The 11654-nt window shown below is 39.3% G+C and overlaps 1 protein-coding gene across 1 annotated transcript in view; it reads left to right on the top strand.

The window, feature by feature from the left end:
- Positions 1 to 375: 375 nt before the first annotated feature.
- ZFYVE9 (zinc finger FYVE-type containing 9) overlaps positions 376 to 11654 on the top strand; it is a gene marked incomplete at both ends in the record, with an annotated part of 34682 nt that continues 23403 nt past the window's right edge. Inside the window, 3 exons of the mRNA XM_079535387.1 lie at positions 376 to 445; positions 1783 to 3863; positions 9190 to 9289. Coding sequence (XP_079391513.1) covers positions 376 to 445; positions 1783 to 3863; positions 9190 to 9289 — 2251 coding nt within the window. The remainder of the gene's footprint in view (positions 446 to 1782; positions 3864 to 9189; positions 9290 to 11654) is intronic.

Genomic DNA, 11654 nt, shown 5'->3' with positions numbered 1-11654 from the left:
TTACATCAACACTTCTACTTTGTGTGTGGCAAGATTTTAAAAAGCATATTCTTCTGCACATGTTCTTAAATGCTATTAAAAAATCAAGATTTTTTTTTTGGCTTATATGCTAACTTTTTAAAGATTACTTCTATAAACTTGGAGATAATATTAAAATCTTAAAGCAAGTTTGGGGAGGTGGTTAATCTGAATTAAGCGAATTTAAACACGCAAATAATTTATAAACTTTTGTTTTATGAGTGTAATACATTTAAAATGTGATTTACAGATGTCGTCTTTGCCTCTTAAAACAGAGGAACAGAAATGTAGATACTTGATTGTACTTTATTCTGTTTGTCAGGTTCAGACAAGAATCTGGTGGTCATTCCCTGACAAATGGAGAACTATTTCCAAGCAGAGGCGTATAACCTCGATAAGGTTTTAGATGAATTTGAGCAAAACGAAGGTGAGTAATTTTGAATGAGATCACAGATGCATGATGTTCCATAGGGAAAACCAGTGGAAAGGGGGTGGTCTATGATAGAATTTTGGGTTTTTTGAGTTACAAATGTATCTCAAAATTTGGAAAATACATCTATTGATTTGATATGGAGTGTGTTGAGAACTTGTTAATAGCATTTTCTTCAGCTTCCATTCATCTTGTTTATTCATTTTAAATATTTGTCCCTCTCTCTTTTGATAGAAAGCCTTCAATAAACATTTCAAAGAAAGGCTTTGTGGAGTTTCATCTCAACAGCTATATTTTTTGTGATTCGTTTTAAACAAATGAGACCAAGTGTCTTTATTCTAAGCAGCTTTTGTAGTTTTGTGAGACTCGAGCATAGAAATGTTTTATTAGGTGATGTAAATTTCATGAGTTATGATATTTGAAGTATTAAAGTTTTGCTTTGTCTAATTGCTGCGTCTGTACTGTCAAAGAGGCTGAACATCATGGGAGTCTTTTTAGGCATTTCAAGCTATGTAAAATATATTAATTGATACTTTTAAAATTGTTTGTCCAAATTCACAATAGAATCATAAAATGCTTTGGATTGGAAGGGACCTTGAAGATCATCTAGTTCCAACCCCCTGCTATAGGCAGGGACACCTCCCATTAAACCAAGCTGCTCAAAGCCCCATCTAGCCTGGCCTTGAAAGCCTCCAGGGAGGGGGCATCCACACCTCTCTGAGAAACCTGTGCCAGTGCTTCACCACCCTCACAGTAAACAATTTCTTCCTAATATCCAGTCTAAATCTACCCTCTTCCAGTTTAAAGCTATTTCCCCTCATCCTGTCACTGCATGCCCTTATGTAAGAATTCCCTCTGTGGCTTTCCTGTAGGCTCCTGTAGGCTGTTACTGGAAGGCTGCCAGCGGCTGGTACTGGGGGTTGCTCCCCCCAGAGCCCTTTCCAGGCTGAAGAGCCCCAACTCACTCAGTCCCTCCCTGTAGGGGAGGTGCTCCAGTCTTCTGATCATTTTTGTAGCCCTCCTCTGGCCTCACTCCAACAGCTTGATGTCCCTCTTCTGTGGGTCTTTCATCAACCAGCACATCCAAATTCTTCTCCTCAGGGCTGCTCTCAAGCAGTTCTTCACCCTGTATCTTGGATTCAACCTGATACTAACTGGATAGATCTAAAATTCTTAAGTTGCAGAAACATCTTGTAATGAGACAATTAATGGTCTATCAACAATTCTATTTGAACATCTTTTCATTTATGTTTGGGATGTTCTAATGCCACAGAGTTAATAGAATCTACTAGGACAGTAATTTTTCATATTAATAATGTAAACAATTTTTTCAGATGCTGCTGTTTCACCTACACTGTTGGGTGCAAAGTGGAATCAGATTCTAGATCCACCTTCACGTCGTCTGTCGTATAACCCGACTGTGGCTGATGCGAATGAAGCTACAACTCCTAATGAATGTCAGCAGAGATTAAAGTCGTTCTCCTTGTCTCATTCAGTGACTACACCAACAGGAGGAGAGGATCACTGTGCTAATGGAAAGGATTTTAGCCTAAGCCCAGAGACTCCAGTCATGTGGATTGATGATCAGGCAGCAGCAGACGATCAGTTAATTAAAAGAAATAGTAGTCGGGATGATCAGTGTAACGCTGTGGAATCTGGAGAAAAGAAATGTGGAAGTATAGCTTGCTTGCCAGAGGAGAAAAATGTACTAGTGGTGGCAGTTATGCATAACTGTGACAGAAGAACACTGCAAAGTGGTGACTTGCTGGATTGTAAAAATTACAACAGTCAGTCCCTAATGGACACTATTAGCTTTACACTGGATAATGAAAACCAACAGAGTGATGAGTTTAGTGTTACTGTAAATGGATCCATGGAAAAAGATGCAGATACAGAAAAGCAAGTAAATTGGCTATGTACCGAAGATGACTCTAGAAGTAATTTGTTCAACGCTTCATCTGAAACCTTGACCGTTGCATGCCCCTCCTCTTGCTTAAAGGATGATTTTAATATGAGTAAAGATTCATGGCTTTCAGAAGCTACAGCTGCAGGGATTAATACAGTGACTCTCTGTAAGAGACCTGTTGATGCTATCATTAAAATGCAAGAAAATTGTGTATCAGTTGAAAATTTTAGTAGTAAAGCCATTCCTCAGAGAACAGATCTAGAAGTTAAAAACTTTTCTTCTGGTTCAAGTAATGGAAGCTTAGGAGAAGAAACAACCCAACAGATATGTTCTAGGGTATCTGGGCTTGAAGAAACTTGTCAATCTAATGTGGCTGGAAGTGGCAGCTACAAGGAATGTGTTGCAGAACATTTTACATCTGAGGATGGTAGTGCCATTGAAAGTGAAGTCATTGAATGTGGTAAAAGTCTTAGCACATCTGAAGTGCTCGGTATGGGAGAGTGTTACCCTGAATCTCAGGAGATGACTAATAGGGAATTGACTAGATTGAATGAGATTAATGATAAGCAAACTGTGGAAGAGAATGAAAGACTTCTGCAGACAAAACAGCCTGATGAAGCATGTAGTAGAAACAGAGAAGGTGGAGATGGGAAGATGGAGGCAGACATAGACTTAAAAGGGACTGGTACAGACGAGTCTGAAGGGTCCAGTCTCTCTGATGTGACAGGTACATCAATAGCAAGCTCTCTGTCTAATGGTTGTGATTCCTATGGAATGCAGAACCCAGTTGTTCCTCATGTTCCAAAGACTTTACCCTCCAAGGAAGACTCGGTAACTGAGGAAAAGGAGATAGAGGAGAGCAAGTCAGAATGTTATGCGAATGTTTATGAACAGAGAGGAAATGAGACCATAGAAGGAAGTGGTCTTATTTTAAACAGTGCTGGTGACCACGTAAAGAAGAACTATATACATAATCTCTGTAGTCAGGTGCCATCCCTGCAAGGGCAAACTTCACCAAAACCAGTGACTAATCTGCAGTCTGTTAGTGTTCCTTTTGGTGGTGCAAGACCAAAACAACCTACAAATCTTAAATTGCAGATCCCAAAGCCATTATCGGACCACTTACAAAATGATCTTGTTCCCCCAAACTGTGGAGGTAGTAGCAAAAACAAAAATGTCTTTGTTAAGACACAATTAGGGGATAACTTGACAGCAGATGTGTTTCCTGGTGAAGCATCATTAAATGCCCCTGTTACCGACTCTAATGGAGAACACATAGAAGAGTATGAATCTGGAATCTCTAGTAGTCCGTGCCTTGCAGTAGCCCCAGATAGTCCAGACAATGATCTCAGAGCTGGTCAGTTTGGAGCTCCAGCCAGAAAGCCTTTTACTACTTTGGGTGAGGTGGCACCAGTTTGGGTTCCAGATTCTCAAGCACCAAACTGCATGAAATGTGAGGCGAGATTCACATTCACGAAAAGAAGGCATCACTGCAGAGCTTGTGGGAAGGTGAGTTCCTAATCTTTGAGTAAGTTCAGAGCATGCTTTCAGTGCTTATACGGCGTAAAATCAAAACAGAACTTCCTAAGCAGCTGGTTGTACTTAACTGTGACATCTTCCTGAAAAGCTGTATTTGATTTGTGATGGAAAAGCAGAAGTTTCTACGTTCTAATCTCTTTATGGTTCTAATGGGAAATAACTGTTTGTATTTATAGGTGTGAGAATAATCCTGCATGAGCAGCCTATTAGTTGATTGTAGTCATCAACAAGCATTGAATTCACGTAGAACTGATATGAAATGGGAAAGTGCAGGAAACTAGTTTGCAGAAATTACTGCATCAGTAATCCCATCAAAGGTATAGAAACATGGATGGGTGTCACAGTTTTATGTTCTTTGGTTTTCAGTATTCCGCATCATAACATCACGTAGTGCACTGGGAGTTAAAGTGTCAGTGCTCCAGTCCCAGGTACCTGTCCCTGTGCATTACAGAAGTCATGGGATCTGGCCCTTATGGGTGGGGCGCTCTCTTACTGCCTGGCAGTGGGTGCTGGAGGTGCTTTCCTAGCCGTTCCAAGCTTTTCAGGTTTGACTCGGTCTCAGGAATTCTCTGTCTCCTATCCTATTTGATTTATTAGTCTCAATTTCAATTAGATTGCATTATATTGTGTTATCTTGCATTCCAATATCATAGTTACTAAAATAAGTTTTCCTCCATAGATTGTTGCTGCTGTTTTGTTGGGTTTTTTTTCCTTCCGTCCTTCCTGTTTGAACTGGTATTGTTACTGGTGTCTCCTGTGATTGATCAGATTTGACTTGGAGATTTTCCCCTTTGGCTTGAACCTCAGCTGGAAAACTCTCTCTCTCCAGAATAGTATTATATTGGGTGCGGTAAGCACAAGCCTAAACCCCAAAGAAGTTGTACCTCCTTAGATCTGTGTGAGCCACACTGACTCAAATACTGGCTTAGTTTCTCAGGATCCCACAGGTGTTCAAGAGTGAAATCCCATGACGTTGCGGGTCCGCATGATTCTAAAATCTTTCCTAAACCTCTCCATATTCCCTGCCAGTCAGCATTCTCTGGTTTTGGAGGAGACTCCTTCCCCTTATCATGAATGCCTTGGAATACATTCAGGGAGACTGATAACACACGCACCAAAATGAGCATTAATTCAAAATTTGAAAAACGTGTGACAGACTGAGAGGGAAGCCTGGAAACTGGTCTGAACATCGTGTTGTTTGTAAAATTATTCCATTTGGGATGTAGTTGTTTGTAAAATTAGCCATTCCATCTGGGATGTCAATGTCAAAATTCAAATCATACCACATTGCATATAGGTACCATACAGGTGTCTCCATCACTGCCCTTATTTGGTTATACATGAACACAATTCCACAACAAGTAATTATGACATTGATAATTGGCCAGTAAGTCGCAAGTGGCATCATGGCTTTTAATCCCTTACACAGCACCCCCACGATAAAGAGGGCGTTCATTGCTGGTATCTGCTAAAAAGGGGCTACTGAATTGAAGCTAAGAAGAGGAGGAAAAAAATAAGGAAAAAAAGGAAAAAGGCACGCCCAGACTAAGCAGTGCTCAGAGTTTACAAATATCCCAGAATACTGGCAGTACTCCTGGCCTTTCAAGGTCAAGTTTTCCAGCACAGAAACCTGAACTACTGATAATGCTCCCTAATGAAGCTCTCTGAGAGCAGAGAGAGATTTGTTCTAACAGTTAAAAAGCAGCTATGCCCGCATTCTCCCCCAAAAGCTGTCACAGAGTTAACTAGATCAATCTGTGCCTGTGACAGGGGGCAGTAGGCTGGGGGGCAAAGGGGGCAGGCAGGGGCCTACTGCTGCCCTGTCACAGGCACAGATTGATCTAGTTAACTCTGTGACAGTGGGGATTGGAAGTGCAGTGTTGCTGGCATTCTTGGTGTTCCAGATATATGTTCAATTCTGTCCTTTTAAGCTTTCTGTACTATTTTGTATTTTTCTTATTACATCTTCTTCCATAAAGAATGTTTCTTTGCTCCTGAAAAAAAAAAAAGTTAAATTTTCTATGCTTTGGTGGATGGATGCATGGTAAGAAATTTTGTAATGAAGACAACCAAAATTTAATTTCTGTATTTCATTGTTGGCTTTTTTTTTTCAATTTGAAAAGTGCCATCTAGACCAACACAAATTCTTATGTGGTAAGTTTATGAAGTATTCTCAATATCTTGTTACTGAAACACAAGTCAGTGGCACATGGGAAATAGGAACTTGGGGAAAAAATAATATTATTCAAAAGAGGAAACTTAACACTCTGATCATGTAGATATTTTAAAATTATTCACACATAAAAAGAAGCATTTAAATTGGCAAAAAATTAGAGTAAAAGTAATACTGGTTTATTTAGGATTCTATTCTACTGTTCCTGAGGTTGGTCAGAAGACCCCAGAATGCTATGGGCACTATCTTTAGCTGCTAGAAGAGTGCAGGGAGGCAGAACAATTTGAACAAAGAACTTCAAAGATGGCAAATGTATCTGGAAAGCTCAAACCCTTAAATCACTTGTTTCTGGAAGCATCCTATCAGAAAGCAGGCTTACTTCTCCATGGTACACTACGTATGTGTACCATTTCGCTATTTAGAAACCAGAAGGCATAGCACTCACTTTCTTCACTGCATCACCACGTAAGTAGATTTTAAACCAATCTGATTTTAGGACCTGCTGAGAAGTTGTTGCCAGACTAATGTCTGACTGCTACACAGACATTAGTTACGCACTTGTTAAGGACTTCCAGTCGTTTGCTTCTGCCATCCTGTTTCAGGTTGTTTGCAGTGCAAGTCCTGAGGGGGAGCTGGTAACCACAGGGCATCAGTAGGCATCATCAGAGGTGCACGCCTATGTTTTGTGCACCTTGCAGTTAGTATCAAAGGGCTCATTCTTGTTCTTGTGGCAGTTAGGGAGCATCGTCAGTTAAAGGAATTGCATAGCTTTCATGTGCTAACTTACACTGTCAGTTATTTAGGTCCCGTTTTTGAGTTGATATGATTACAGTTTTTATTTACAGCAAATATTTTCTACTTTTTTTTGTTTGCTTGTTTTTTAAGTAAGTTTATTGCTGGTATTTAATGACTTCTCTGTAATGATGAAGCCCTGAATTGCACAAATGAGAAAGCAGAAATTGAGAATAACCTTATGTGAAATGGGCAGAACATAAATAGTTTAAGGCAAAAATATGTGGTGTCCTTTTTTTTTTTTTTTCCCTTTAAACAACTTAAGAAGTGCAACAAACCTTGAAAAGCACAACCAGCCTTGCTTGATACATAAGAAATGTATGAAATAAAGGGTTCCTCTGCTCTGTAGACAAAATTATTTCTCAGTTATGAAAAATACATGTATTGGTATTTAATATTCTCAGAGTGTTCTTAGAATAATCCTCAGAAGAGCTTGTTTCTAGAAGCTTGTGATAGCTAATATTGCTGGGCCAAATTTGCACATGTGCAGTCAAAAAATGCTGCAGATAATTCTGTGAAGCTTCTCTTTATGCCTTTTTACATTTTTTTTTCTCTGAAGAAAACACTCATTTATAAATGCTTCACATTGCTGTAAGTCAAATACTACCTAGCACTTAATGCAGATTGCTTCACAACATTCAAGTTCTGTAATGTTTTTGGGAGGAGAGAGACCAAAGGCTTTGAAAGGCAAGCTCTAACGAATCTAGCTGGAGTGGCTTGAGACATGCTCAGCTGTCTGCTCTGCCTTCTGCTTAGGACAGCCAGCCCAATGCAAGCCATGTTGACAGTGTGCCTGTGGTGTGGGAAACTGCTGCATCATGGTAATGCCTGCACTGCTTCTCTGAAATGCTTAAATCTCCACTAAAGAGTTGGGGAGATAACATCTTCATGTTTGACAGTTTCTTGCTTCTAAGGGACTGGTCATGGGAATAAAGATTTTTGCTTTAGCACAACCCAGGAAAAAGACAAAGTGTGGTAGAGGTGAATGTGTTCATTTGATTTGGAAATGAAAGTGGCATTTAAAAATAGTTGAGTGGCACCTGGGAAGTCTGCCTCTGTTTTTAATTTCAGGATAATAAGTGCAAGATTAACGGAAGGTACCAGTCCCAGGGGAATGATAAGAAATAAAGTGCTTAGAGTCAATTTTGAATTAAAATTAAGAGCCTGAAGAGTGTAGGTGAACAAGCTCATAAATTTTGCCTTATATATTTATGTATTTTCCATTGTCAGATGAAACAATCATCCATGATAGGAAAAACATGAAATTTGTATCTCATCTTTTTGCTGACAGTCAAAACTGCGTTTTCAACTTTGTTAAAGGTTTTTTAAGGGTGTTTAAGGGTGATGATTTTTACAGCAAAGGGAAAAAGGTTTTAAGAGTACTTTTAAAAAAAAAAAAAAAATCATACGTGGAAAGGTGGCATTTTATTCCTGCATGAAAATGCTTGTATAGGCACGTTTCTGTTTTGTTTCCAAAATGGATTTGGTTGTTTGGAGGAAGCCTCAACACTGTTTCCTGCCCAGAACTTGGGAACTGTTAGGTACAGCTCAGGTGAGATGTGCTGGTAATGAACTGCAGTTCTGCAGACAGTTGTGTCTCCAGGCATTTCGCACCGGGTCCCTCTTAGCAGCCAGTGTGTGTAAAATGCAGTTTGATTTCTCTGAAGTGTTGTGATGGTGTAGTGTCTGCAATTAAGTAAATATGAGCTTTTTCTTCTTTTTTTTGTCCTTAAATGAAACAATGTTTTCCTGCAGTATCACTGTCATTCAGATTTTTAAAATTTATTTTATCCACTGAAAGCTTAAAGCATTTTCATACATCAGTACTCGCTTGACTGAGGAATACATCTGAAGAGATTAAACAGAGGTACTAATATAGATGAACCGTCCTGCTGCAAATAATAATGACTTGTTTGAATTAATCTCTGCCTCAGCAATCTCTTACGCAGAGAAGACTGATGTATTTATAAAGAGTTGATTCTAGAAAGTAATCATGCTTTAAAACTGATGTTCATTATCAAATGTTAAATCAGTGAGGGATTGTAATGTAGTAGGAATTTAATAAGCCATTGTCATCTATGCAAAACATGTTTTAAAAAATAGCACCATGAAGTATCAGTACAACATGTGCTGCAGGTACTGCTACTTCATTGGGATTGGTAGGAAGGGAGTCTTGGGCAGATAGCAGTCCCTGTGGCTTTAATGGGAAAATACTGATAATTTGCCTCCTTATTTTGCATGTCTAGAGCTTTACCAATATTCTCTGATTATATGAATTCATTGTATGTTTTTGAACAGCACTTTTGAAAGTTTTTTCCCTTTGGATTCCAGGTTTTTTGTGCAGCATGCTGTAGCCTGAAGTGCAAGCTGCTGTACATGGATCGAAAGGAAGCCAGAGTGTGTGTAATCTGCCACTCGGTACTAATGAATGGTAAGTGGAGAGAGAATCTGAAATGCAGAACTTTGTTGGCTCTGTGCTGAGCTGCAGCGATGATTTGAAAAAATAAAGACAAAAAAAACCAACCGACCCACATTTATTTGTATGGGTAAGTATAGTAAGTCAAGGCTCTTGAGAAATCAGGTGGTAATCTCTGAGGAAGGTGGGAATTTCTCAACTAAACATGATTAAAAAAGGCAAAAACTAGAAAGGTTGCCACGAGTTTGAAAACTTGTTTGTGTATGCTGTACAGGATTCCACAAACTGTGATTTAGGGGTCTGAGGGATCGATGTCAGCCGTTCCTCTAAGTCTTGTCTTCCAGGCCCTTCAGCATCTTTGTAGCCCTCCTTTGGGTGCTCTCACATAGCTTTATGTCCTGATATGGTGGTGTCCAAACCTGCACACAGTGCTGGAGGTGAGACTGCACGGTGCAGATCAGAGCAGGACAATCCCTTCCCTCACCCAGCTGGCACTGCTGGTCCTGCTCACCCCAGGGTACGCTTGGTCCTTTTGGCTGCCAGGGCACGTTGCTTTCTCATGTCCAACTTGCTGTTGACTGTCTGTATGCTTTCTTTTTCCATGTAAGCACTAGAAAAGATCTATGCTCAACCAATATGGCCTTCTGCCTGCTCGCTTGACTTCTCTTACACTGGAATCATCTGCTCCTGTGCTCTTAAGAGAGGACTCTTAAAAAGTGAGCAGCATTGATGCGTGCCCAATTTCTTCAAAAGCAGATTCCTAGGGAACCTTACTAACTTGCAGGCCAGATATTTAAAGTGATAGGAAATGCAGGCAGTACTGTCGAGAAGTTAAGAGCAAGCCCCAGCAAAGACAATTTTACATTTTGAAATGGAGAAAATAACACATTTCAAAGAGTACAAGAACAAGTACATAACACCTGGCATAAGACAGCCAGCTTCTTTTAGTGGTGAGTAGGATTTGTTTTCAGCTGGGGGAAGGAAGGAGTATGAAAATATTTCAGTTGAAACCAGAAGTGTTCTTGTAAAAAGGCATAATAAAATTGATCATATTATAATGATTTCCTTTTAAAAGCCTTTCTGTCCTGTTGCCAGGATAGAAGCACATTAATGGCAGCAAAAAATGACACTGCTTGGTTTATTTTAGGGAGAGAGAGCTACTTAGGTGTGCTGCCTGAGTTACTTCTGTGTTGCTATCCCTGCTGCAGTGCTTTGTGGTGATGCTTTGGGTTACTGATTATTTTCCCCATTGTGTGATTGTGTCTGATTTCTCCAGATTTCTTGCAGTTTGTTTTCCAGTAAGGGTTTCTTTTTTTTTTTTCCCTCTCAGTGCAGCAGATTAAGCATCTTTGCACGGTTTTGGATTTGGCAATAGGAATTGTATTTTATAAGTCATAAATTTATTTGGTTGCTCAGTACCTGCTTTGTATTTTAGTAAGATGTTGAGGGAGGATTGTGGGTTTTTTTCTGTCACTTTCTTATAGGCAGACTACATACTTCAGAAGCTTCCAACGCCACAGTTGCTGTACTTCTCAGTTGGTAGATATGCAGTGTTGGCACTTTGATAGATCAAGAGAAGGCTTTAAAAACGCTCTTTCACTCTGTTATGAATTTTCTAATTATGGGATCTTGGAGAAGTAACTTTTTGGTGCATTTTTAACATGTCCTTCAGGACACTTGTTAAATGCATACAGAATTGCTGTTAAAAATAATTAAACTTTCATCACAAATGTCAGTACTATTTCCATTGATAATATTTCAATCTACTGATCTTGCAGATTGATGGGAAGAAGTAGAAGGGTTTGTGTTCTGTGGTGTGTTTTTTTCTTTTCTCTTTTCAGTCTTGTTACCTTCACATTGGCTTTATGACAACTTATAGCCAAAGGAACCCAAAGATGCATGTGATTTATTCAGACTTATAAGCTGCTCTGAGAATTCAGGTAGTGTGATATTTATGCCTGGCTGGAGAGTTGCATTTATTTGTAACTAACATGGACAGGCTATAAACACACAGTTGAATTTTCTGGTAACTTGCATAGCTACAAGTCTTCCTTACAGATGAAGAAGTTGTTGTTGTAATTTGGAGGTATAACCTACTCCGTCTGCTTCTCTGGACAGAGGAGAGATTGTGATGGATGTTTTCAACAGGAGTTTGGTGCATTATAGTTTGGGTAGTTAAACTAAGGTTCAGGTAATTCCTTCAAAATTGATAGCATATGGGGTTTTTGTTTTTTTTATAGTGAAGAATATAAGTTGATCTGTAAATAATTGACTTTGAATATAAAGAAATGTAAGGTGACTTTTTGTCATATACAGAAAATAACCTACAGGACATCTCAGCAGATTTATTAAACATTTGTAGTAGGAATGAGGAATGTCC

This window comes from Tetrao urogallus (assembly GCF_951394365.1).
Source record: "Tetrao urogallus genome assembly, chromosome: 5".
Lineage (NCBI taxonomy): Eukaryota > Metazoa > Chordata > Aves > Galliformes > Phasianidae > Tetrao > Tetrao urogallus.
This window is presented reverse-complemented; position numbering and strand designations above follow the sequence as displayed.